The sequence below is a fragment of the Falco cherrug genome, chromosome 9, assembly GCF_023634085.1.
Source record: "Falco cherrug isolate bFalChe1 chromosome 9, bFalChe1.pri, whole genome shotgun sequence".
In the NCBI taxonomy this organism is placed as follows: Eukaryota; Metazoa; Chordata; class Aves; order Falconiformes; family Falconidae; genus Falco; species Falco cherrug.
In genome coordinates this window covers 44152286-44180256 of record NC_073705.1, presented here as the reverse complement: position 1 = coordinate 44180256, position 27971 = coordinate 44152286, and the positions used below count along the sequence as shown (strand labels likewise).

General features: G+C 42.2%; 2 protein-coding genes across 14 annotated transcripts in view; one reads left to right on the top strand and one right to left on the bottom strand.

Moving 5' to 3' along the window:
* LDB3 (LIM domain binding 3) overlaps nucleotides 1–12983 on the bottom strand; it is a 128646-nt gene extending 115663 nt beyond the window's left edge. For 9 of the 13 annotated variants that reach the window (XM_055721473.1, XM_055721475.1, XM_055721476.1 and 6 more), the window contains exons 1-2: nucleotides 12847–12983; nucleotides 6291–6405 (exon numbers count right to left, since the gene is read on the bottom strand). In XM_055721473.1, coding sequence (XP_055577448.1) covers nucleotides 6291–6383 — 93 coding nt within the window. In that variant the 5' untranslated portion in view covers nucleotides 6384–6405; nucleotides 12847–12983. Of the gene's footprint in view, nucleotides 1–3064; nucleotides 3145–6290; nucleotides 6406–10091; nucleotides 12500–12535; nucleotides 12792–12828 lie in introns of those variants that run through there. The other 4 variants (XM_055721474.1, XM_027817178.2, XM_027817177.2 and 1 more) reach the window with 4 other exon arrangements.
* A 444-nt stretch (nucleotides 12984–13427) lies between these two features.
* Nucleotides 13428–27971, top strand: part of WAPL (WAPL cohesin release factor) — a 159801-nt gene continuing 145257 nt past the window's right edge. Inside the window, exons 1-2 of the mRNA XM_055721467.1 lie at nucleotides 13428–13564; nucleotides 22265–22389. The gene's annotated coding sequence lies outside the window, so the exon portion shown is untranslated. The remainder of the gene's footprint in view (nucleotides 13565–22264; nucleotides 22390–27971) is intronic.

The following is a 27971-nucleotide window of genomic DNA, read 5'->3' as shown; positions in this document are numbered from 1 at the left end:
GGTAGGAGAGGCTGCCTTTCAGTTCCAAGCACATACTTGATTTAAAAGAGAAATCATTTGACCAAGAGCTGTAGTTTGATCCATGTCCTTCCTGAAAGTTCTTTGGTTGAGTACAGTACATGCATTCAAATCACACTGCATTATGATACTAATATTTAAATAAAATTTATAATAAAAGGACTCTTCCCCAAAAATCCTGAGTTTAAAGATACACAACAAGCTGCATGGATTTTTCGGAATGTTTTCTTCAAGGAAAGAAAACAAAAGCCTCTTAATGATTGTTGAACCAGAAGGGAAAAAATAGCACAACTTGTGGTGGATTTGCTTTGTATTACAAAAATCAGGTATCTGTTGAAATCAAACCTTCTCTTAAAGAGTTAGCAGAGGAATGGTGAAATGTCCATTGGGATTACTCCTCAGACCTTATATGGGATTTTTGGTTAAGACAGGGAATATCGTCTGCCTCAGAATAACTAATGCCTTACCTCTTAGAGGACCTGGACAACCAAGTTTAAACCTTTGTTCTGCTGTAGTCAGAGCAGAGAGTTGAAGCAAGTCCCCAGTATCCAGGGATTTTCTGATCCCCAGGCACCAGAAGCCACCTCTTTCTTTGGTCCAATAAATATTATTTAAACAGAATGCGACTAGAGAATCTGCTCCCTCTCTCCTTGCCCAACATACACAAGCCACTTGTGCTTGATGAGAGATGCAACCATATCATACAAATGCCCTGTATACTGAACTGTCATTTATAGTGTAGATGCTGACTACTGGAACATCTCAAACAAATAATACCAAATCAGAAAGTTTCGGAGTTCCTTGTAGGGTTCAGGCTCACAGAAATACAATAATTTCTGATAACGGTAGTTGTAAACATACCAGAATTGGCTTGTAAATTAGTTTGAAAGCAAAGATACCATCTAAAATAACTAACATTCTCTCATTATACCAACACATTCGTACACATGACAAATGACTGCACATAATAAAATTCAGAATGTTCTGGCTTTGGATGGGGTGACTGTTGCTCAAGAAGTGATCTAGAAATTAAGCAGATTATCCCAAAGAAATGCTGATGCCCACAGAATAGCTGTGTTATCAAAAACAGAAAAGGAAGTTTTGGAGTGTTCTTAAAAGTCAGTCTGGAAGTATTTCATTTTCCTCTCACAAGGAACTACTTTGAGTTAAACTGTAGAAGACTGGAAGAATGTGAAACCACTCATGCATAAGATATAATGACAGTTTATCTAGACATAAGCCAGTCATTACATTAAATGGCTCGCTCCCCATCTCTGAGGTTGACTGAGTCATTTGAGTTTTTTGGGAAAAACGGAAACATCTCCACTGAATAGTAGTTAAAAAGGCAGGCTTTCAGAGGACACGGGACTTACTTGTTAGATTTTGTAGAATATCACCTATTATAAAGACTCATCTACAGCTTTGAGTATTGTGCAGAACTTCACATTTGGAGACTGAAGAAAACCTCTCAAAGTTGCACTTGTGGCTGTAGGACAACTACTCAGCAGTTCGATTCACCAGAGACAGATGCTTAAGAGGTGATATGGAATCAGCATTTCAAGTAAACTTGTTACATTTCTTCAGTTCAGTGAATACAAGTAAACTGCACTCTTCTGATTCCAATTTACGTACAGCACCACATGGTCGTCCAAATGACAGTTGCAGAATGAATAGTGCCTGACCCAAATAATCTGAGATTTCCCTGCATTCAAGAAAAAAAAGCAAAGAGGGCCTCCCTTCCCCCATCACGTGCCTGTTGTAAGGCACTGATACCCCATATGCTATAGGCCCACAGGAAATCAATACTCTCACATAGCTCCTAAGGAAACCTAGTCACAGGCAAGAGGCTGATACAAGCATGCTAAGGGGTGGAGGAGGGAGAGGGAGTAATCAGGAGAAGATGCTAATAAAAGGAAAGAGCCCAACAAATACGAGAACAGACTTCCAGCTCCTCCAGAGATGCAGACTGCAAAATGCTAGAATAGGGTTTTTTCCTCCCCAAAGAGCTGTTTCAGGCTGTTTTTATCAGGATAAGTATACAGATCAGCTAATTTCTTTTTTTTCCTATTAGCGTTTGCCATTTCCCCTCACTGCTTACATCATCACCAGTTTTCAACTTCTTCCTCACTTCATAAAATAAAGCCAAAATACACTTAACACTTTTGTTTTGTTTAAACAGTCTCCTTCAGTTTCAGGCTCTGGGTTTCGGTTTGGAATGCAGGCAACTTTAAAAAACCTTTCTATTAGGAAATAGAAAATCGTATGGATAATCAGAGTGAATATACCACTCACGAGTTACTGTGTTGTTCTGGATAATATATCTGCTACCTCAGATGATAGTTCTCACACACCTTTCAGCTCATTGCAGCACCTGCAAGCCAGTCTGTCTTACTAGAAAAGCTTGCTGTTCAGCAATGGTCATTCAGAAATATATGAAGTGGCTCTGCTATTGCATCCATCCACATACAATCATACCATCTTAGGTAATATGGCAACACAGCACTTAGATAATTAACTATGCCTAAAAGCCTTCTTACAGATGATTTGGTCTATAAAATTAATGAATTCTGCTTGCTTCCATACAGTTCATGCAAGCAATAGGAGAAAGTAACCTGCTTTGCTGCCCATATCAATTTGGAAAGACCAGATTTATTCATACGATCATGCCACCGGTGACAGCTCTTAGCACTGCCAACAACCTGCAGGTCTCATTCATTTCAGTACGACTGACAGATGTTAAGCTTTACTAAGAGTCTGTCAATACTGTTTTCCTACCTCTGCTCCCTGCCCATGGCATCTCATGACAGAATTTGTTCTAGAAGGTAGGATGGTCTGCAAAGTAGGGACCAGAAAAATATTTTTTAAATTTTCCCAGGTTATTTTCTAATGCCATCATTAAAGGAGCATGAAAGCTGCAGTGACCTTAACTCTTCTCCACTTTGTCTCCTCTTTTCCTGTCCCCACCCCCCCTACATTAGCCAGGCACTTATTTTTAGATAAAGAACAGATAAGCAGAACAATCCATTTCAGGGGAACACATCTTCACCTGTCACCCAGCTGACTGACTGTGACTCCTGTGTCTTATGTTGTTGGCTATTCAGCAGTGAGCTGATCACCTGGACCTACCTGAGGGGAAGAAAATACAGTGTCTCAGACAGTGTTTTAAAAGTCTTTTAAACTGTTGTGTCAAACAGCTCTGAGTAACTCCCTTGCTTGCTCACTGTTTTAAGAGCATTTTCCTAAACAGAAGCAATAGCAATGCCACAGTCTTTTATTATGCTTTTGTCAGTAGGCTTTAAAGACTTTCAGATTCTCTCCCCTGCTTCTCAGGTGGAGTGCAAGCTGAGCAGGAATTGGGCTGGCTGACAGAGTGCAGGTCAACAGACAGCTAAGCCACAACTCTAGTTCCTAAGTCCAGGGTGCCCACTTTCTGTCTAGGTGTGGGCTAGCTTCATACTGGCACAATACTAGCTTCCCCTTTCAGGCAGGTCCTTGGGAACATGCAGGCTTAAAACTATAAACGGGATGTACAATCCCAGTGTGGTAGGCTGTTGCCGTCATCTTTCTCAAGAGCTCAGAGGCAACTCTCTCACCGCATGAGAGAAAAGCACAGAGCCTCCGTGAAAAAAGATGAGTCTTTTTGTTCTCTGTGGCTCACTCACAGACAGTCTTGTTGCTTGGGGGCAGTTAGAGTATAAAGAGCATGTCTGCATGTAAACCCTACCTGCCTGCATAGAGGGATACTACACATATGTAGGCAAAAGAGCTATAGCACATCTGGTATTAAAAGCAATTATAAGACCCTTTAAGTTGAAGTGTTTGGGGGTTAGGACTCATCTGGCACATAGAAAGTCTGATCTTATCGCAGGGCAGCTGCAGATCAAAACCAGTCCGTGGATAAGCGTATGGCATCCACTGGCAACATTTAGAGCTGTGTGCCCTTCTCAAGATGGGGATTTTCCTCACTTACCTTCTCTCCCACACTCCACCCCCCCTAGAATATCTTCAGAATGTAAGTACAGCTTTCCTTTTCCCCCATGGTAAGATTGCAATTATGGTTAAGTTCACAGCTTAACTCACTTATAACTGCAAATTGCTGTTTAAGGGGAACATCTGATCTGTTCTGAGATATATTTATGTGAAAGATGCTACATGAAAAATAGACATTAAGAATATTATCAAAAGCCATGTATTACACTGTGTTCCAATTAAAAAATATTACAATCAGCAGGCATTCCTACTCTAGCTCCTCCTGAAAGAGGCTACGTTCATTTCTGCATGCCTGCCTTTCCCCCCTAAGGCAGTGTGGCAGGCTACAAAATCCAATCCCATCCCAAAGCAACATTCCCAACTAAAAACTGGGCCTCACCGGGAAAGAGTTCAAAACATTTAACAGTGCTTTCTGACACTTCTACTGCTGGAAACGTAGCCAGCTGTGTGAAGAGGTAATTCCTCCACATCTCTGGGAATCCAGCCATTGTGGTTTCACTCCTGCTCATCATACGTTCCCACAAGCCCCATGAGAATCATATAGCCTTTGGGCATAGTGAGTACACTTTAAGAGATCACAATTTGAGACAACGGGTTCTTTGGTTTTCATTTCTGATTGTGTCATACAGTGCAAGTGCCATAGCCCCAGCCTCTAGGTATGACTGAATTACTTAAAAATATAAAATCAATACCATACAGCACAGGCTCTATGTCATGAAAATTCTGACAAAAACACGTTGGCACCTCTCTATACTTACCTTGTGTGGGATAAGGACAGAAATACCAAAATTATTTACCCTAATGAAATTAATATAAGTTTATGAAGTGTGTTTATTTTTGGGTGGTGGTGGTGATTGGGTTTTGCTTGCTTTTTTTTAATAACACTGACAGAACAGCCTTCTTTGCAAAAGAAGGGGTTATGAAAAGTTTCTCTCATCATCACAGGGCTTAGTATTAAGGTAAATGCGCCTCTGTCTTCAGAGAAAGAAACACTGTGCGTAAGAATAAGGGAGATAATAATACAGAGCTTTACAGTATGAATATGAAACAGCATAGTTAAGACTTGAGAAGCTAACTGATGACTTTGAACGAGGACTGCTGCAGGGATATCAGTTTGGTACCCACCACTTAACAGACTGTATTTTTTCACTATGAAAAAACCCCACCCAGTTCTCAAAGTAGTGTCGGTGGCTTTTTTTGCAGTGAAGCATACCTTTTGTCTGCATTCTATTTGTCTGATTAAATCATTCTGGTATTCCTTTTAAACACTGTTATGTAAGTAACCTCCCCTGTCATTGCACTACAAAATAGACCTTCTGCAGGTGATTTGTGGAGGAACCAAGATGTCTCTAAAAAGATCTGAGCATTCTGGAACAAATTTGATACTGTCAGAAGGAGGGGAAAAAAACCCCACCAAAACAAACACAAGGAAGCTGCAAGAGGTAGTAGAAAGCAGAGTTCCCAAACCAGAAGTTACACAGAACTACCTAGTTTGATAAGAGAAGTGTAGGTAAGAGAAATGCTTACAAGTTTCCTGAAAACCACCCAATGTTAAAAACTTCTAAGAAACTGAGCTAATTCAGGTAATAATAGCACTCCACTGCAACACCCTAAAATATTGCTCTTAGGAGGAAAAATAAAAAGACAACACAAAAAATCAGCTAGGAAATAAATGGACTAATATGTAATTGACAGATACATCAGGTAATTAATTATTAAATCACATGCTGTTTGTCAGCTGCAAATGGAAGACTTCTGCATAATTTAAGACCATATTTTAAGCACTATTGAGTCTACTGCTTGAAATGTCTAATTTTCAACCAGTTTTTGCTCCCCCCAAAAAGAGGGGACATGTATCCCTACCTTTGTCCAGTTTTAACACCTAGACTTCATGTATTTACAAGCCATTACATGTTTATTTTCTAGAAAGATAATTCTATATTCCCATCCAACCGTTGTTCTTCTCCCTTTCTCCCAATGACACAGCAACAGCGATGTCCCTATCAGCACAAAGAAACACTGTACAGAATAGACCTAGAAGCTTGTTTAAGAGAGACAGTATCATCATTCTATAAAACGTACTAACCAGAACTGTCTTCTTGACGCATCATCAATGCCAGGTTCTACCTTGAACTGGTATATTAAAAGTCCACATTATATTATCTTTATTCAGACCTACAAAGGTCCTCTATTTTGCCAGGCCATGTCAGAGCGTACATATGACTAGTTCACTGCTATTTTTCAACCTAAACAAGCTCAACGAGGTCTTGTTGCTCACTTACTCTGGAGATGGTCAAGGGCATGTTGAAGTCCTTGCCCCCTTGCAGTCGGAAGCCCCATGGTCCAGGACCATTCAGAGTCACGCTGTAAGCCATTTTGTACCGCTTTCACAAGGCACTGCAGAACAGAAGGATAAGGTAGACAGAGAAAGCGTGAAAAAACACAGAATGAGAAAAGGGAAGAGTTTTATATAACGAAAGCAATTCTCTTTCTGCCTTGCCTGTTCAGTCGTGCTCTGATATCACCCAAGAATAGATGGGAGCTATAATGCAGATGCTGATATCCCAGCTGAGTAGGGCCCATAAAAGGTTTGTAACCAGACACCTACTATGCAAAGACTTTATGACTCAGAGGTCTAATATAGCCCCCAGGGAAGGGGACAGATCTTTCTAGGCTTCCCAAGCCCCTCTTCATGCTCAGTTACTTTATGGGCAAAGCACATTTTGTAATAAAACAAGCAAAAAATATCCCGTGCTTAAACCCCAAACACCCAAATCTCTTTACTAACCTGTTAACAACTACATAGCCATTTGTTACTTCTACTTCAGAACATACGTTTATTGCACTGTGATATATAATGTGCTACAAACAGGTTCTTTTTACATAGATCTTTCTATATGTAGCAGGAAAGGCACCAAAAAAAAAAAAAAAGTTTACCTTCTTTTGCATTGGTTTGTTAAACTGAAAAAAACAGTATACACTACATGCCTTTAGCACCACAAAAAAATCCCGCAACCTCATGTCTGTCTCTTGGTTCCGTAGCCCTTGCTTTCTCAAGGGAAAATTAAAATTTATTCTCTTTGAATGCAGAAAGAAGTATTATGGGTTACTTCTAATCAGCATTTAATTTCCGTGGCAAAAGCACAGTTTCACTACCAACCTGTCTCATTATTTCGATACAAGTCTTCTGAAGGCATGACACTTAAGCAGAAGGCTAGGAATACAAATAGCTAGCTAACTGCTCCCTTAACCCATTCCTTGATTTTTCATAGTTTATATTCCAGTTTTTAGGTGTTCCATAAAACTTTATAACCCTTGCTCAGTAACACTGGATAGCATTTCTGCCTTAGATTTGGAATAGCTCAAATAAGAGAGAAAAGTGACGAGGAGGAGCTGTTGGCAGAACTACAGATACAAACAAAAAGCTTCTTCTCTCAGGGCAAGGCTACAAACGTTAAATAACATTCACCCCTTTCAAGTCATTAATATGTGCAGGACCTCCAGAACCTGTCTCTCTGCAGCACCATTGCCTTTACCCTTCAGTTACAAAGAAATTCCCATTACGTTAACGTGGGAGGGCAAGAGGCAGAAGAGCACGGGTTCTACTCCGATAATCAAAAAGACGACCAAAACCACATAATGCACTAGAGCGAGGCAGCTCAGTTTGAACGTTGATAATAGGTCATTCACCCCAAACACCTACCTTAAAACGTGACAGAAAAACTGATGGTGAAATGGCAGAGAGCAGACACTACCAGGGCCTCAGCCTTTCTCTAAGGAGATGACCAATAATTTTTCAAAAACCATGAGACAATGTGTCTGTTTAGTATTCACAGTGGCAGAAAAGCCATTTGTACAAGGGAATAATTAAGCTCTGCACAGACACTAGACTAAACCACATAACCACTTTTTTTAGTCAGACATCCAAATTAAACCACAGCAATTCACACAGATTTAAATGAAACTTAGACTAAGCCAGTAGAACTGGCCCAAAACAAAACAAATAGCAAGACACAGCTTTAAAAGAAAATGGGTTACTGGTGTCTCTCGAATACCTCTAGGGCATATTTACATCAACAGCATTTGTAACCTACCCTATATGAGTCCAGAACCAGTGATGTTTGGATGGTGACTTTGAAGGGAGACAAAATGCGATTTGCACTTCAAATGCCAGTTTTCAGGCCTGCCAGTTTATCTAGTAGCTCCATTTCTAAACACTAGCACTGGGTTTGTTTATTTTTTTAGAAGGTCACATGCACACATTAAAGATTGAAGGTAAATCCTCATTGCACTATTACTTTCCTTTTCCTGGGAATTCACTTCTGGTTTTTAGTGCTCTTTCTTGGCTCCACTGCAAGGGTTCAGAATGGAATAAAACCAGGAATAAGACAAGCACAGTGAATCGTTGCTTCACTAGTAAAGACAGTATCACAGAAAAAAGTATTAGAAGAGAGGATATGTTTTTACGGACTGTGAATTCTGTGCCCATTACCTTCCTGTACCTAAATCTTGAGTCATTTGTGTTAAAGGAAAAAGAATGGGGCGTGAGTATGAAGCAAAACCCAGAACAGAATAGAACTGCACAGCAAGCTGAACAGAACTACGCATTAAGAAACAAGAAACAGAGATGCTGTTTAATCTAAGGCTCGTGCTTCTATCCTACTTTCACATGTGTAACATGCCATTTGCTTATCAGTTTAGGACATCTGAAAGGATCTGTGAGATCCTTCAGGCTGGGTGATGTGCTAGGAAACTAGAGTGATAATCTCGTTAGGGGCACTGTCATTTGAATGAAATGTTAAACTGAGGTCACTTGTTCCTACTCCTTTCCTTTCTGTCTGTGTCTGCATGAATGTTCAGCATAGCTTGGCACTTTTAAAAAGAAAGTGTACAGGCTACGCCGGTGCTCTGGCCAACATTCCCCTTCCAGACAACAGGACCTCTTTCACATGCCTGCACTATCACTACCAAGTGCACCTGGGAGTAAAAATATTTCAGAGTTTTCTTTCTCTGGGCTTCTCTTAAGTCCTTTCAATCCTGTGTTTGTTTCCCCTCTGCCTGCCTGGGGAATGTTCTGTACCTAACAAAGAAGTGCGAACAGTTAAGAAGCTCATGCATGTAGTCACGTAGAACCCAACTCCATTAGCTGGGGACACTCTATCATAGGTCTCACTTGTCTTCTACAGACTTAATACAATCAGCCTGTAAGTAAGTAAGAAAGTGATCCACCCAGATGACTGTTTCAACCCTACCCTGTTTTGAAAGGTGAGAGACACGAGGGTTCTCACCTTGTGAAATATCCTGAGCAAACCCAGGAACTACATTTGTGCAGCAGGTACCATGCCATCATGGCTACCAGCACAAACCTAGCAGAACACAGTGAACCTTGTGATGTTTAGATGAGGTTTTAGTTGCTTTACATAACTGCCTGTTAGACTGTTCAAAAAATCATTTTTTGTTTGCTTCAATAACAACATTTTTTTTTCTCTTGGTGTACCTTCTTCCCTATGTTCTCCAGCTATGTCAAAATCTAGGATTTGCTTGCAGTTCCTTCCTTCAGACAGAAGTTGTGCTGAGTCAGATAGGGTCACCGGTGTAAGGAATGACATTTAAAGAAAAAAAACCCAAACATATTCCAGGAGTAGGGTAACATTTTCTCTGCAGATATCAAAAGAAAAATTTGTCCAGAGCTCAGCAGGTCCCTCGCTGAGCTATCACCCAGCTGACAGATAGGAACAGTTGTGAGGAAGCTGGATGGGTACCAGGCTCTGCAGGCTCTACAGCAGAGGAGAGTGCTGCCCCCCCCAGCGAATGCCTCAGAGCCCGAGCAGAGCTGTCCTTCCACAACTACGTCAGAGGTGTTACACCAGCAGAAACAACTCACATATGCTAGGAGACCATGTTGTATTACGGTGAACTGACTTTAGGAAAGCTACAACTGCATGCTTGGGAGTGCATAGCCATTAAACGAATGAAATAAAACCCACCAGTGTCAACGCTAAATTAAGGTGGAAGGAAACAAGTAATGGAAATTCCAATTGTTCAAGTTGCTACTACTTCATTAAGCTGGCCACATTACTCACCAGTTATATTTTAGCTGCAGCGGTAGATGTACTCATAGAAGAGCCTTGAATTACTGTTACTGCAGCAACAAGGTTGTATCATTAGGCATTTCAGAATTAGATTGCTTGAGTCTGACTTCTGATCTGCAATAGACTATGCATCTTTGGCTTATAAAAAGATTTCATGCAAGGTCATGGTTTCAACATTTAATGTTTTTCTTCAGGCAAGTGAAAGACTTTCCCTGTGGAGGAATAAACAATAATTTCTTCTTTGATAAACAGATCTTCAACAAGCTGGATAAACATGCCTTTGAAACAAAAACTCAGACAAAAATATTGGCCTTCATTTCAGTCACCCTCAACTGAGGGAGTGGCGGTATGAGAAAGCAGCATTCTGCTTTATGACAAACGTGTCCTTCTTGTCCCATGGATTCCTGCACTGTCCCCAGTAAGATTATCAGTCTTCCAGAAGACTGGAAAGGCAATGAGAATGGATTGGGAGCATGTGAAGAAACTACTCACCTAGACACTTTCATGAAGAAAATTCAAGCTTTGAACAAGATGTCTGATGTATGCAATCCTAGAGTTTTCCAAAATTTTGAATTAACCCAATGTTAATTATATTCCACATGGAATAATGAGGAAACAACAGCTGTATTTGAGGACTGATCTTCATTGCAATCCACAGGACAAAACAGCGCGTTTACTATATAATGGGTAATCAGTGCTAAAGAATTTGAAACTGACACATTAGAAATGTAAAGGCTTTTTAGCTCTCAATTCCTTCCTTGCCAATGTCAAATTGAATATAAAATTACTGAGAGCTAAGATTTTTTTTCCCACAGGTTCAGCACAAGTTCAATATTGCTTCCAAAGCAAGACTATTATACAATGCAAAAGAGCTCATTGATGTCTCCTTTCCTTCACTGCTGAGCTCTGAACTAAGTTGAGCTAATCCTATTTGTACTTCCATGTACAGCTTTGTTTCACCCATTTAATCAAAATACTTCAGTTCTCACAGAACCTTGTATTTCTGAGTTCTTACTAGTCCCTTTATCAAGTTGTCCTAAATCCTGTATTTTGACCTTTCTTAAGAAGTTAAATTTTTTATCATGCTTGGCTTCAACAAGTTTTGCTTTGTTGATACCTTTCTAGTAATGTGGCTTGTGGGTCCCAACAGAGTATAGTATTGCTGGGGAGATATGCTACAGCAGTATAATGATGGAGTATTATCTTCCTTCTCTGTAACACAATCCCTTCAGAAATGGAGCTGAAACCGTTTTCTCTTTGGCTGTTTGCTGCTGCCAGGATCACCTTACCAATTAATCGTATCTGCTGTTTACCCTCACCTCTAGGTCCTCCTCCATAACTACTTTCAGAATTACGGAAAAATGACATTTCACACTACTTTTTCAGCTAGGTGTTTTGGGTTTTTTTCCTGCCATGACCTCATTCCACTACCATAAAAGACTGCCTATATATCATAGTAGTCATGACATGTAGTCAGACATGACCTTTAGAAGATTTGAAGATTTTTGGTAACTATGTTAAACTGGAAACCATACCTGTGGAGAGACAGGCTGCTGAGGGAAGAGGAAAAGATACCTGTCCAGACTGTTTTAAGTGACTTTTTTGCCCCTGTATTACCAAAAGGCTTTAAGCGTATGTTACCAAGTTCTCACCTCACCAGCATTCCAGTCATTGTTTTGAAAGGCACCCACTACAGCATGTAATACTTAATACTTCTATGGCGCCTACCTTGCCAAGATATCCCATGTCTTTTTTTAAGGTAAAGAACACCTCAACACCTGTTGTTGTTACCACATCCTTTTAACATATGTAACCATAGCGCTTAGATTACCAGCTTTCGGTCACAAAATGAGTCGACAGCAGCAACTGGATTAAAATGAAGGGCTCGGTTTCTAATGCAGGTACTTGAACCAGAAGAAGGTTGCTAAATGCACTGCCGTTCTGTTGTTATCACTGTTCCCCAACGCCAGGCTGAAACCAGGAAAAGTTGTAGCAATGCTGTGACTACTGTAATTTGTGCCTTGCTGCAGGGGATTCTAATTGACGGTTTTGTCCTACAGGAGAAAACAGCAAAGGAGAAAAACCCAAACCAACACGAACACACCAAAAAGTGGCTTAAGAGTCTATGTGCGGGTCACTGTCAGCTCCACACAGACCAGGGCCTGAGCTGTGATATGACATCGGTGTCACAGCACCTGCACGGAGTCGGCTGGCCTCCAGAGAGCTGGTGGTTTGGCACAGCACAATCGATGTACAGCAAGCTTAGAAGAGGGGATCCTGCACGGTCAGTGTACAGTGTCCATTGCAGAGATTCCTCAAGGATCACCACAGGACGCTGAGGCAGCGGCGTGCCCCTGCGCATACGCCCAAGGATGCAAGATTCAACCTTAAACTGAGCCGCCTGCCAGCAGTCAGATTTCAGACAAATGACCCACCTGCTCGCTCCTGCCCTCCCAGGAAAGGCTTTACCGGGCAACGTTTGCCACTGGGGAAACTCTTGAAACCCGCAGGGAGACTTTTTCGAGGCGGCAAGAGGCTCCCGCTCGCCAGCCTGCCCCTTGCCAGCCGCCTGCGGCTCGCCCGGCGCCTGCCTCCTGCCCGTTCGCCTTCCGCCGGCCTTAGCGGGAGCCCGCTCCCTCCCGCAGCCGCGGGGCGCCGGGGCGCTGCCTGACGGAGCGGGCCCCTCGCCCGCCGCCGCTCCTTCCCTCAGCGCCGCGGCGCCACCCACCTTGCCCACTTGCCGTACCTCGAGCAGCGCAACCGGTAACTCTAGGCCGGCCGGGCGCCCACCGCTACCGCCGGCCACGCACCGCCTCGCTGCGCCGCGCCGCGGCGGGTGGGACGGGCGGGCTGGGGGTGTCGGCAGGCGTGGGACGGCCGCTCCCCCCGCCGCCAGGCGCCCGAGCGGGCCGGCGGGCGCAGGTTCCCGCCCCCGCAGCAGCTGCCCTCAGCGGGCGGCGCTTGCGGTCACACGCACCCACGGACATCCCCCCGCGCCGGCCGCGGCCAGAGGGCGGCCCCGGCGAGCGAGGCGGCGGCCCCGGCGGGAGAGGCGGCGGCGCCGGCGGCACCACCCGCTCCCGCGACGAGGGCGGCGCCGCTGCCGCCGAGTGGGCGCCCGTAACGCGCCCGTAACGCGCCCGCGGACCTGCCGGGCGCCTCCGCCGCGCGTGGGCGTGGCGTGCCCGTAGCGCCCGTGCCCGCCGGGCGCCGCGCTGAGGGGAGCCCGCCCGCGCGCGGGGCCGCCGCCAGGGGGCGCTGCGCGGGAGAGCAGGAGCGCGAGGGGGCTCGCCGCCGCGGGTGGTGGCGGAGTGGCCGTTAGCCGAGAAACCGTTATCAGCCGTGGCCGAGCACTTTGTAACAAAATCCGTTGTTGAACGGAGATCACCTCTCGGCCCCGGTGGCAGAGCAGGACGGTGACACAAAGCTGTGGGGAGCGGTTCGGCTGCGCGCCGGGGGAGCAGGTATCGGGGGGGGGGGGGGGGGGGAGCGGGCGTTACGCGTCTGGGTGCCCTCAGGGCCGCGGCGAGGGAAGCCATGGCGGCGGCGGCGGCGGCGGCCGCGGGGGGGGGGGGGGGGGGGGGGGGGGGCGCCCTCCTGAGGGACTCGGAACGTTCTAGAAGGCGGCGCGGGAGGCGGGTGCTGCCCCGGCTTGCCGGCCACTGCCCGCCAGGGACAGCGGGCTCCGCGCCTGCCGGCGGTGCCCTGCGCATGTGCCTGAGCGCTTGGCGAGCGGGGAGCCGGCCGCCTCCCGCCCCCGCGAACCCCCCAGCACGTGTGGGAGCGGCGCGTTCCCTCGGAAAGTGGAGGTGAAGTTGTGTTATTCCCCCAGTGGTTCCTGGTGTCGGTAGGTAATGGTCGTTTGAACTGAACAGAAAAGTTAAAACGGCTGCCCAAGAGGAGACAGGGGGTTTGGAAGACAATTTTCAGAAAAATAGAGAATGAAGAGCGCCGTTGCCCAACTGAAGTTAAGCTGCTCGGCCTTGGGGTGACCGTGACCGCTGTTTTGTCAAGACCCAAGCTCCTCACTACGTACACCCCTCTATGCAGCAGTGACATGCGATTATTTGCTTTTTAATATTACGCTCCCAAAGGTATCTTCCAGAAAGAGTGAAAGTGGCTGAGCCACTGCTTTATGAGTTCGTTAAAAATCAAATCAAATCAAATCAAATAAACGCCTGTTCCGAAGCACTGAACACACTGGAACCCACCCCGCGCGGCCTGGCTGTGGGCGGCCCGGCAGCGCGGGGCCGGGGGCGCGGGCGGGGCGGGGGGCGGCGGGCGCGGCGGCCCCGTCAGCACCAGGGACAGGCGCCTCCCCGGGCCGCCCGCCGGCAGCGCCCCCGGAGCTGTGGGGCGCGGGGGCAGGGCCGCCTCCCCCTGCCGGGGCTCCCGGGCCACAGCCGTCAGCAAAGCCTTCGCGATGAGAGTCCCGACAGTGCCTCTGTGTCGCCTGGGGTTTTTGATTATAAATCCAGGAATGGCACCGCTGAAATGCGCAACGAGCGTTCGCAGCGCTTTCTCAACGCAGCTCTAACCTACTTAAAAGAACGGCCGTTGTGATTTAGTATTCCCCGTGTCTTACAGAACCTGAAGTCTCTATTCCACGTGTGCACTGTGCCTGAGTGCTGACTGTGATGCATATTAAGTAGGCTCTTTTGGTCCAATACACGGGATGCACAGACCAGGCCAGGAAATCGTGGTCTAAATTATTTCTGTATTTATATTTGGCCAAAGTTCATAGCCATATGGATTGTGACTTAACGGTAGTTGCAAAAATATCCCACTGACAAGTCAGCTTACACCCCCAAAGGAAACATTTTGCATCTTGTCGAATGCCGGAATAAATTGCTTTTCGCAGAGCACTGAAGTTATCAATAGTTGCAAGGCAGCGCAGTTTAAGTGAAAGGTGTGTCAGATCTAAGTCAATGTGCATACAGAGCAGATCGGTTTTACCACGGATTGTAAAACCAAAAACCTTGCAACTTTTTTTCCCCCCCAAAGTACGACAAAACAGAAAATAACAGGATGGTTGCTGTGAAAGGAAGAAAAGCGTACCATAGCATTGTCTACAGTCAGTTTTATAGAACACTTGCTTTTCAACAGCATTATTAGATACCAGTTTTTACAAAATTCATTCATAGCTAAAATTATACATCTCATTAGGAAAAAAAAAAATTATTATGCTGACAGCAATATATTTGATGTGTCTTTTAATAAAGAAAGCAATTAGAAAATTGATATTAAAGTGCCTGTTTGTGGTTACTGATGCCTTGAGCCATGGAAATACTGAAGTATTTTTTTAGAATTGTTTCTTATTATACAATTAATCAGAACTATGAACCATTGTCTGTTAGATTAGTCTTGAGGCAGCAGTGAAATTGTATGGTAAAATGTAAGAAATTTGCTCAAATCAATTTATTATAAACTTAGTGTATCTTTATTTACGAATGGTTATGCTAACCAACTCCGATGATGATAGATACTTCTATATCTACCGGTTAATGAAAGTAATGGATATTTGCAGAGGGTAACTGCAATGAGGTGCTTTTCAAGTAAGTGATTAGTTGATCCTGAAGTTGGTATAACAAAAGACCTAAATACCTTTTCCTTCATCTGCCAGAAAGCTTTGGAATGTAAGGAGATATTTCATTTTTCAGCTTTGAATAACATTTTTACTGTGCTGTAAGCCTCCCTCTTGTATACGTTCATACCCTGTTTGCATCAAGGCTACTTGATTCTCTTTAGGAGGATTAAGTGGGAATAAATCAGGGCAGAATCTGATTTGACTTTCTGTGGCACACGGCTAGGCACTTCTGTGTGCTCTGTACTAGTTTCATCATATGCTGTATGTGTGTGCATTTAAAACCGTCCTCAGACCCTCAGCAATGTGTTTAAGGGGTAGGAATTTTGATTGTCAGAGGCTTTCTTTTTGCAGTGGGATCTGTGTTAACGAGTATCAGGATGGAAATACATGTTTTGTTATCCTTGGAGTTAGCTGTAGCTCTTTGTCAACCTTTGAATTCCTTACCAACTCTGCTGTCTCTTAGAAGACCTCTTTAAATAACAAAAGCTGCAAAATGACCACAAATAGTTCTCTTGCAGATGGGCAAGCCTTGTAAAGTAGCATCATTGATGACTTAGGCTGGAAAACATGATCCAGATGGATGGAAGCTATGTTTATTTCATAACGAATAGGGTGATGTTCTGTTAGATTATTCCATTCTACACATGATGATAGAAAAAAATCTTATTTAGATTTAAGGGCTTATACCTGAACCTTTACAAGGCCTTTAGCAATCTGATTTTCTGCTCCCTGTTAAGTATATCAGCAAGGATGACCACAAATTTGCACATAATCCTGTTCTGGTAAGTGGCAGATCAGTTTTGCTTCAGTATTTGTTTTTGTTCAAAACAGGGTGAAATTCACTAGCTTGTGTGTTTCTCATTAGGTCTTCTGAGGCCAGGGAATTTGAAACTATGGGAGCTCTACCTGCTCAGCACTCTTAGAAAAAGCCTACAAACTTGTTCCCAGAAACTTGTGCCTGTGTTGTGGAGAGACAGAATCTGTTGTCCTCTTTTTCTAGAAAGGACTAGTAACAGTATTAAACTTGCATTTTAAATAACATTTCCAAAATACATTGCTGACCTACCAATGGCCTTGGAATAGTTCTGTGAAACATCCTCAGGAACACCACTTAGCACAAAAAGCTGAAGACCAAGACTGTCCAAACAACCCTGTTTGCTTTCTGGAAAGTAACTTACTGGTAGATTCAACTGTGCATTTTTCTCTGTTACTCATTTAATGTGATTTGCTTAATTAACTCATGAGTTTCGATCCAGCCTGGAGGACTTCCTTTCTTGTGAAATTTAGATAGTTCTGTCAAGAGCTAGTTCTGAGTTTTCCACAAGTCTTTCTCAAAGTCTTTTGTCCTTTCTTCTACTCACAATCTGATCTCCCCAACTGTGGCATTAGCTGTTCATCCTCAGTTCAGTCACAGATCTCATGAATATATAATTTTCCTCATGTTTGTATATATATGTAATATTTTAATTGTAAATAAGCCCCTCATTTTTTGCAAATTTCTGCAGTATGGTTTCGTTAGGGTTATGAGGCATTTTAGTAAGCTCTCCGCACAGTTCAGTTGCAGTAACTGTCAACTGCAGGTACAATCGTCACAGGTGGAAATGTGAAAGAATGATTGCTGCCCACAGGGCTGGCCTTCTCAGCTACTGAGGGGTTCCTCACCAGTGCTGGTGTTAGGAGAATTAACGTGTAAACTGAATACACTGCAGCAGAAAATAAGGATCTGTTTCTCCCAGGAGAATCCTTTTGACATCGGATCTTATTCCCTGCCTTGCTGAAGGAGTTACGGTTCTGAGTTCAGAAATAAACTAGTAATGAGTGTGGCTTTCTGGGAGCCTCTGCCTAATTCTGTATCAATATCAAGTAAGTATCAAGATACTACCTTTGGTTTGGGTAAGGTCTGTAGGTGTTATTTCTCTATGGTGGCTTCAATGTGACTGTTCAGACCGAAGTGCTAACTTTAGAGGAGTGCAGATCTGGGGTGCATGTGCACTGTCATTTACCCAAACTCCTTAACAGCTTCAGTAAAAGGCCTTTCCAATTCTGATTGCTTGTTGCTTAGCGGTTCTGACTTTTGCTGTCCTTTGCACATGCAATGTAAGGGGGCAGGAGATTCGGTGGTCTGTTCTTTCTGTCATTACTGAATAAATGAGCACTTTGCAGAACAACTCGCACTTTTCACTTCCCTTCTGATAAAAGACTGGAAGGAATTTCTTTAAAATATAATTATGTCCGGTTAGCAGTCTGATTCACATGCGATGGTAACTTAATTTCTGGTATCGGCAAAAAAAAAGCTGCCAGGAGAATCTAATATTTTGGATCTTCAAAATTATTTTATTGTTCAGAAGTTCTACAGAAAAATCTTAGGAAAACATAGCAAGTGCAGCTCAGATGAGAATCATATTTTTAGAGTGACTACTATGGTAATTTTACCCTTGTAAGACAGAGACTCATCATTCCCATTTTCAGTCTTACCTTAGCAGTTTTGCAAAGTTCCTAATGTTGTCCATATACAAGAGCAAACAAACAAGCAAATAAACCAATCAAAAGGTCAAGCCGTTACACAGAGTTCAATAAAATATTGTGAATTGCAACTCCAGAGTTTGCTCAAACATAAAAAGAAGGCTGTCCATGTGGTAACCTCCTTGGACTGTTCCTGTCATTTCCCTGGGACACGTTATTAGCGTAACATTCCTAGTACAGGGTAAAGACAGAGTTATGGCAGTAGGTAATTCAAGATGAACTGTCAGCAGGATGAATCCCAGCAATGCGGCTTGACTCAGAAGCCAGGCAGCTTTCATACTTGGGGCCAATCCAGCCTCAAAATGTCAGTGTCGACTACACAATTTCCACAAATCTTGTGCTCTGATTTTAGACACAAGGAAAGCTGGAATTCTCTTGAAGTTTAAACTTGATCTATATTCAGTTAGTTTGTCTAAATAAATGTTGGCCTTTTAATTCTAGCTCGCTGTTCAACTCTTAAGTATTCAGTTGTAAATGCATGCTATTTGTATAAAGGGAAAGGTGAATCTTTTCCCACCTGTTTCACTTGATATCTCTCTGCATTTCTCAGTTGAAGGCTGATTAATCTGTCATTGCATCTTTCTTAAAACAGGCACTGCTAATCCTATGTTTGAGTATGGACAAAAGGTTACAGTTTGCAACCAATATGCAAAACCTTCCTAATTTTGTGTTGCATCAGTCCAAGAGTAAATGACATGCCCATTCACAGATAAACTTGGGCACTGCAGTTAATTGGATTGTCAAGGTCACAGAGGGAGTTAACGCCATACTGTAGCTCAAAACTGATTGTTTTTGATACTTACCACAAAGTAGTGTCAGCTGAATATCAGTCTTGTTCAGTTTGATTACTTGGTGCCTTGATCTCATGATTTTTTCAGTTGAAACAGTTTTAATTGTGATGTCTGAAGAACTTAGCTGAGAAAACTGTGAGCCAGTTGGCTCTTCCAAATAAATACTTACTCAAGCACCACTTTTCCTTGAGCTCTAAAAAATTGTCTGAGCATTAAAATACACATTCCCAGAGTCTTTTAAAAGATAATTTTATAAAGGGATATATGACCTCTAGATTACGCAAATGAAGAAAGACTGCCCAGCTCATGTACTTTAACAAACCAGAATTAACAAGTATTTCACTCTGCTGATGATACATACATTCACTGCATTAAAGCAGTAAAGGAGGAGCAAAATGACACACACTTCTGAGAATTTTTCATTTAATTGTAAATAGAACATGTGAACTGGCTCAGCATTTTTTCTCACAGTGGCTTACAAGTAATGCTTTGGACACTTTGTAGTTGCAGGTAAAGATAATGATTTTAAAATAGACTTGGCAGCCACTGGAGAATGACTGCTGGTATATGTTTTTTTTCTTCAAAGGGTAGCATCTCGGTACCCCACCTTTTAACATCTCACAGAATTTTTCCTGGACTTTCAAGCATAAAGTAAATCTGTTTAACACCACCACCTCAACACATAACCTGGAGTAAGCTATTATTGTAGTAGTATGTCTGTTAAAAGGGAAATAGAACAAACTAAACTGAAACCTAGCACAACAGTTTTCATTTAATACATTTATGCTAGCAATCTGTCCTGCCAGTTACGTAAATCTGCACAAGAGAGTATGTGCAAAAGCAAACATTTGCTACTCAACATCGGTTAAGAGACTGTAGCCAAATGCTCCAACAAAATACAGTGACAGAACTGTTTCAGATGAGAATTTGCCTATTTAATAATGATTTAACCAAAGTCATCTCAGTTTTCATTCACACATTTTTCCATTCCTTTCTTAGTGTTTTCAGTTGTGCTGGGAATAGAGCAGGAACTGAACTCAAAGCATGACAGGCAGGGTGAGGGAGTACGCTAGCTGGATTAGCTTGATTCTCCTAAATGGTAATTTTTTCCTATTTGAAAGGTGTGTAGGAAGATTGTTTCTCAGTTGAGAGGAAGACAGATCGGGAATGTCTTGATGGTCAGATGTGAAAAGTACAATTCATGTAAGATGGGAACTGGCAAATCGGCTATGTAATTTGCACTTGCATGATGTTTTCATGCAGTAAGCAGAATGAAGGACTAGGAGAAAAAGCACACCATGTCAAAAAATGTTCTTGAATACCTCTGTTCAATCACAGTAAGTAAAATAAATTAATTTAAGATGTAGCTTTATTGGCTATTTCAATAATAAAAACGTTTGTTTAGGGTCAGCCAATCTTTCCAACTGAGTTTCAGTGGCCTAGGACTTGTGGAGGACAAGTGGGATACAAATTCAGGATCCTATTATATGAGTAACCTGAGTCAGTTCCCCCACATTTAAAGGAATGTACGAGTTAACAAGAACAGAGCTCCTGGACAAGTCAACAGGAATGTCTTATTCCTTATTCCATTTATTCCTCATTTTGTTATTCCTTATTTTGTTCCTCAGCCCTTCCCTTTACATGTTGGCTATCAATTGCAGAGGGACTGGAATGAAAGTTCCAATAAAATATGGTCTCTGTTATGAGCTTTTTTCTTTTGATGAGATCTTTCAAATTGACATCAAGTAAAATAATAACAGTCAAATTATAACTGAAGTCAAGGAATTCTGCTGGAACCAATGTTTCTTAAGTGGAACCAAGCCACTAGCTCTTGGAGGGAGGAAGCAAAGGCAAGTGCCTATGAGTTAGTCACGTGTTGAAACAGAAACATTATGGTGTCCTCTTGAATTTCCAAATCACCCAAAAAGAGTGTAATTTGCACTGAATGTGTGATAGCTGGGACCGTTGCATTAGTACTTAGGCTGGGACTTCCAAAGAGTTTCAGTTGCTGAATTTCAGTTGAATGTCCTTTGCCAAAACAGGTTCCTTTTCAAATCTCTGTCTCCAGTCCTGAGAGATCCCGAACTGGGGAAGAAATACTAGTGTTGTGAAAATCTTAAGCGAGTAATCAGTAAGACACAAAGTACTTAGTAGGGGATGTTGCTTTATTGCCATGGGACTTTTTGTTTTGTTTTAGCATTTTAACTGAAAAATTCAGAATTGATTTGAGATCCCTGTGAAGTGGTTTAATGGCCATGATTTTCTGTTCAGGGAATCCTCCATAAATAGTGGATGAGAAATTACATCTCCCTGAAACCCACTTTCCATCAGGATCCACCTCATGTGGCTGAATCATTATGCTGCAAGTCCTGATTGATATCGTGCCATTCCTACCTGTATGGCTGTTCTGGTGAGGCATGTGGCTGTGGCCATCTTTTGGCAACAGAAATGCACTGATCTTATCTGAGCCCAAAATCCTAAGTTTCTGAGAAATGGCTTCCAATGGTGTTGGACAGTCAGCTGTGTTATTTTGAAAATTCCTACAGTAATTTTTGTTTTTAAAAGCTAGAATTCAGCCAGCTCACACTATTGCCTTGTTCATTACCTGCTCTAATAACCAACTGCCTTTGTGCTGTGACCCAGTAAAAATGGAGCAGGTTCAGCAGTGATGGGGATTCTTTCTATTTCAGGAAACAGCACAATGAAGGGAAGCTGCAAGATGCAGCTCTCTAACATACTGTGGCCTCCTTAGCCCTGTCTCTGAAATGACTATGGTCTGGCTTCTGCACCTGAGAAAAAATCAAGGAGGGTTGAGTCAGTGAAAGAAGCAAGGAGAAGTCTGACACAAGATGGTAACTCTTAAGTTCCTTTTCTGATGGTGGCCCACAGTGGGAAAGAGGCATGTTTTCTGTGAAGTTACTGTGTTTTGAAACACTTCAGGATTCCCTAGCGTATTTACAGTTGCTTTATTTTGATGCAGTGCTAATGGGTATCCTGAATTGTGTTTTTTGCTTCCTTTGCCTTTGGCCATCCTCTACTGTGACAATTTGAGGTAAAGCAAGAATTAAAGTGGATGTGATTTATTGGAATGGAGTTTCACATGACGTTTCTTGGAGTTTTCATGTTTTTAATTCCTTCAGTTGAAATAAATGGTCTCTGCAGTGCCCAAGGAGAACAGCTTTTACTGCATGAAACTTATTTCTCATCTGACTGAAGATAATGATCCAGGATCTGAAAGATTGGTGTGTTTTTTTCTTTTTCAGAGGAATGATTTTCAGAAGGAATCTATGCAGTGAATATGATCAACCACTGAGCTGCCTGATGCTACTGCCTCAGCTCTGTCCTTCATCAGATTAAGTTCTCTTACTTCACTGAGCAGCAGCAGAAAGTGAGTTTTAACCAGTGTGTCTGGAAAACAGCACTTTGAATAAGATGTATCAATACACCTCAAACAATACATTATGTGTACAATAATGTACAATACATTAAGTGTTCTGCCATGTGTGTCTGTTACTCAGAGACTTTAGCGGGGGACAGCAGCATCAAAAGGATTCTTATTTTTAAATAACAGTAGGAGGATTATTATAAACCCAGACTCCATCTGTTTACGTGCTAAGGTGAAAGCATACATGGTTTCTTTAAAAGCCAGGAGGGGGCTGTGTTTAATTAATGCTGGCTTTGGCACCTGAGGGTGTTGGGGACTGCTTGGAAAGGGGTACTAGAAGCGTGAACTGGTGAGAACTGGAAGAAGATGGTAATACTGCTGGGAGGGCTTGAAAGCTAGACTGTTCCAGAACTGACTCTGAGGTGAGTGACAAGGAATACTTGACTGCAGGATCTGCCTGGTAGAAGGGAGCTGAGACCTGGGCTTATGGGCAATCAAGAGATCAAGGTTACAGAGAGAAGTGGGGTGAGAAATAGCTATTTCATGCCAGGCCCTTGGAAAGGGTAAGAAAAGGCCTGCCCTCTGGCCCTGTGGAATTAACTGGAGAAGGGTTGACTGGTCACTTATTGCTGGCAGTAGAGAAAATTAGAAGAATCTCTAGATGTGGACTGAGCTGAGCAGGTTCTCTCTACAGTCTGCACAGCAAGGTAAAGGTGAGCAATGGCACTGGGGAAGATCTTCTAAATTCAGATCTGAAACTTTTGGTTAAAAAAGAGAAAAACAATTTTTCTTGGTTTGTTTTTAAACCTGTTTTTCTTATTTTCCTCTTCTTTTTTTTAAGTGACCTTGCATAACATGTCTAATATAGACAAATAAGGGGAGAGGCATTGCCGAAAACATTGAGGTATATTCAGTTTTCTGCTTATGTGCTTACAACTATGACCAGTCTAGTATATATTAAAACTAGTAAAAGTCTGATGGAGAACTGATTTCCTCAAAGCCACAGCTCAGCACTGGGCAGTTACTGTAGAGAATCCAGTGCCCTGTGCTCCAGGCACTGGAAATGCTTCTGTAAGTTTTTAAGACTATAGTCTTATTCTTTCCTTAATTCTTTCCTTTTATGGCTGAGCCTTACTGTATCCTTAACACTTGTTGGAGTTCAAACTTTGATGAATTTCCCGGCTTTAAATCCTTTGACATTAATGGAGCTCTTTTGTGCATGAAACTAAGAAGCTGGCTCTGAAAAGGCTTGCTTATGTCTGGACAGGACAGAAACAACTCTTTGATGTTCAGAGCAGACTGCACTATGCAGTTATCTCTGATTTTCATTCTAGGCAGTATCCAGGGAAGGCTGTGAAAATCTTATTGGTTTGATTTTATGTTAATGTTGCCCTTGTTTCCTGGATGACACTGCTGGTCAATGACTCCTTTCTTCCACTGATGATTTTTACCCCATTAACAGAGCAAAAATCCCTAAAAATCACTTTACTATCTGTTTGACTTTGCTGACTCCAAGGGACAAACCTTACTGATGAGGCCTCAGCCCTTTTTCAAGGATCCCTCTCTTATATCATCTGTTAATAAGTTGTTTCTCTCCATAGATCTGTTCCAGCACCTTCTCCACAGATAAGTTTTCCTTTTTGCTTATGTACTGTAGAGCAAAATTTGATCCAGTGATTTTAAATATTCAGCCTTCTCAAGGGAATACATTTTTACTTATCGGCTCATTGATCAAAGAATGTACACAATTGCATGATATATATTTTTATTAATTACATTTTACCATTAAAATGCTTGGTTCTACTTGACTCATGTCACAAAGTAAAATATACCTTTAAATGATAGCTGAAGTCAGCATGGTGGGTGGGCGTCTAAATTATTTCTGATGAGTAACTCCTGTAGAGAAAATGAACTACTATGCATCCCTTATCCCCTTCAGTTACAATCTCTGACTTTTATATGTAATAGAATAGTTTAGACGTTTTGATAACTGTATAGTAAAGGAAGAAAATGTTAACAGTGGAAAAAGAAAATTTTATTTCTAGTTGTGAATCCTGGAACAAACTGCAAAAGCTAGTTGAAAGTAGCCTCATGATGATGAAGAGCATGTTATCTGTATTTTAGAGGTAGAAATACTGAGTTATGAGAAAATAATTTTCCCAAGGTCACACAGTAAACATAGAAAAAACCCCACCAGAATCTTGAACTTCTGATTCTAACTTCTGTGCATTTTCTCAGCACTGTCCTTTCTCATCTTCTTAAGGTTTTGCTATACCAAAGCGCTTACTGCTTTCTACATCAAGTCACAGTAGGCCTAATAACAATACAGGTTGCAGCCCAGCTCATCTATCAGTAATAACCTTGGCTTTAAAAAAATCTGAAACTTAGGAGATTTATTAATGTACAGTTCCATGGAGTTAGCAGCAAATACTAGACCAGAAAAATATTTTAAAAATTCAGTCGCTTTTAGTACTGACCTAGCATACTCTTAACTCCTTCATTTCAGTTGTGTGTTCTGAGGAGTCGTGTAGATGTTTATGCACATGATTACCTTCAGGCATCTCAAAAACTTCGAAAAAATCAATTATACCAATCCAAAGAGCGCATCTGAGAATGTGTAATACATTTTTAAAGTACTGGGGCTTTTGAAGGAAATGCTGTTACATTAGACATACAGTCACTTTATATGTGACCTTTCAGGCATGGCATTGCGTGGAAGGGTATGTATTTTCCATTCTGTTTTTCCAGTCAACGGAAAACATACAGCAACTGTAAGTATACCCATAAGTGTCCCACGGCCTATTCAGGAAATGTCCTTTATGAAACTTTACATGGGAGACCTTGTGCTGTCCAATGATGTAGTCTCAGATTTTTGTGTCTTTTTCTGAACCATCTTCTTGTACACTTGTGTAAGTCGCAGTGAAGTCTAAATGTTAAGGGAAATGAATAATGTCTTTGTTTTTACGTAGAGGATAGAACATGGTTTGCTAACTTTTTTACAAGTGTATTGTGTTCATTTTTTTATTGGCTTAAGCTAAATACAGCAAAGTAGAATGCTGAAGTTAGATGATAATACTGAGAGCAGATTCTTGGAAGAAAGAAACACAAATTCATATAATGCAACATATACTGCAACTGCTGTATCATAAAAATTCCCGTCACTAATGTACGAGATAACTGTCTCCAGGAAAAACTCTAATATTAGAAAATCACATATGACTCCATAAAAGAAAACACCAAACAATAATGGACTAAGAGGCACATGATGAGCTTTACTTTCAGGTTATGTCTGTGTTTCTGTGCCGAGACAAGTTAACCTGAGCTGCAGCTCACTCAGCTCTACAGTGTACCTAAGGCTTGACTTAAGCCTGATGAAGTTAAAAAGGATGCTTCTAGAAATGCATCTCTCAAGTTACAGTTATCATCAGAAGACATACTTAGGCAGTTTTTGCTGTGAATTTCTGTGCTTCTGAGTCATACATCTGATGGATTATGGCAGGGTATGTATTGTAGTAGGCCAAATGAAAGTGGGTCTCAAAAAAGTTCTCCCACATTAAGTCTCCTTGGCAAGGGTTGGTTAAGATTTTCCTGAAAGCGATCAAAAAAATCTTTGGTACTAAATCTGCATCAATACTGCTGTTTGTATAAGTTTGAAAAAAACACAAACCAAACCCCACAGAAGGGTAGGGAGGAAAAGTTCACTGTAAAGAGGGACGAATCCCTTTCCATTCTTCCCAGCCTCCTATTTGCCCCCAGTTTCAGATGAATCTTAATCTTGAGGGCCAATTTCATTGCCACAAGGTGTTTGTAGGTAATGTGCAAACCAACCACTGTGAGGCCAGCTTTGTAGTCTAAATATCATGAGATCCTGAGATCTCTATACACAGTGAGGTGATACCAGTGTTTGGAAAATGTACTAGCATTTTCCTACACTGCCATGACTCTTGCAGCATTTGCTTTGATCTGCGAGCCAGGTACATAGAATTCCTGTGCTGTAAGTCTCCAGCAGAACCCTGCTGCTGCCAGGACTGGTATAACTAAAAGAAGTATTTTCCTACAAAATAAAATCTTCTTACTAATGTTTGTGCTTTGTATTAGACTGTTAAGGCTAGATTTGCTCTAGAGAAACTTTTCTGGCTTTGTTAAGCTTACACTGAAGATCTACTGAGTCTACTGAGTCCTTAGAAAGAATGTAAACAGGGCAACTTGGAAATCTCGACAACTGTGAACTTTGCATGAGTTTGGAAATGAGCATTTAGGCTATACATTTCATGGGATAAGAAAGGTATAGTAATCTTGTTGTTCTACATGAAACATTTAGTGTATGGGATTGTGGCTTACGCCTCGAGTTGCTGGGAATGACAGTACTAATAATTTATTTCTTTGTTGTAAGACTACTTTTATATAAACCTATTTATAACATGAGACTCCTCACATTCCTGTGACATTAACAGCTGCAAGGCTACAAGCACAAGTGTTTGAACTGAGATACCTGTTGCTCAGCCACTGAAATACCATTGTCTGATACTAACATTGCTTTGCAGATAAGGGCACTCTCTTAATAGAGGCCTGTGGAAACAGTGGTTTCAGAATCAGACACAGAACGATACCCTGTCAGCGTTTCTGAGATGTTAATACCTTTCACTGAGGGATCAGAGGGTGAGGGACACACTGCAGCACTTCTTGGAATGGCCTAGGTAAAAAATGGCACTGGTCACATGGAGGAAGGCAGGAACACATGCAACTTACCCGTGTTATGCCCTAAAGAGCTGTAGAAACACCCAAAAAGTGTTGGAGAGGCCTTTGATTTTTTTTTCTGAATGTCAGACTTGCTGTTGGTTTTGCATATGACTTCAAGAAAAACACTTTTTGCTACTCTGTCTTACCTGAGAATGTGTGAAAATTTACTCAATGTCACATGCCATGATGACTTTTTAGTCCAATGGTGGATGCAAACCAGTTTCCACAAGTATGGAAAATGAGGCTGCAGCCAGCAAAACACAGGGACTAAGGTCCCTTGCAATATGTGAAAATTTGTAAGATTGGCAACTTGTGAATTTGGCTTATGTAGTGCTTCAATCTCGACTTGTAACAGCCTTTTATTATGCTGGCTCTTGACACCTACCCTCTTTGCGGAACCAAGAGTGACTGATTGCTCAGCAGTTTTTCAGAACTGCTTCTATGATCAGACCAAACATTTTCACTTGTGACCCAAGCCTGAATTTGAGCTTGAGGCGATGGAGGTGAATAGCTTGTCTGGTAATTCACACTGCTTGCTACTGCCTTTGCCAGCAGGCTGCTCCGTGAACAGCTGCTGTAGTACAAAAGGCCAAAGGGAAGCACCTCAGTTTTGCCTCAGTCCTTTCACACCTCTGAGTCACTGGAGCATACCCAAGTGCATGGTAAACTACAGGCAGTCTCTGCAGTGCGGAACAGGCTGTGCAGTTGACTTTAGCTGAAACGTGAATCATCTCAGTCCTAAATTATTTTAATCCAGTCAGTCATCTGTGTTAAAGGGTGTAAAGAGACAGCAAAGCGGAAAGAATGGCTGCCAAGTAGAGGATACAGAACACAAATAAAGCTGC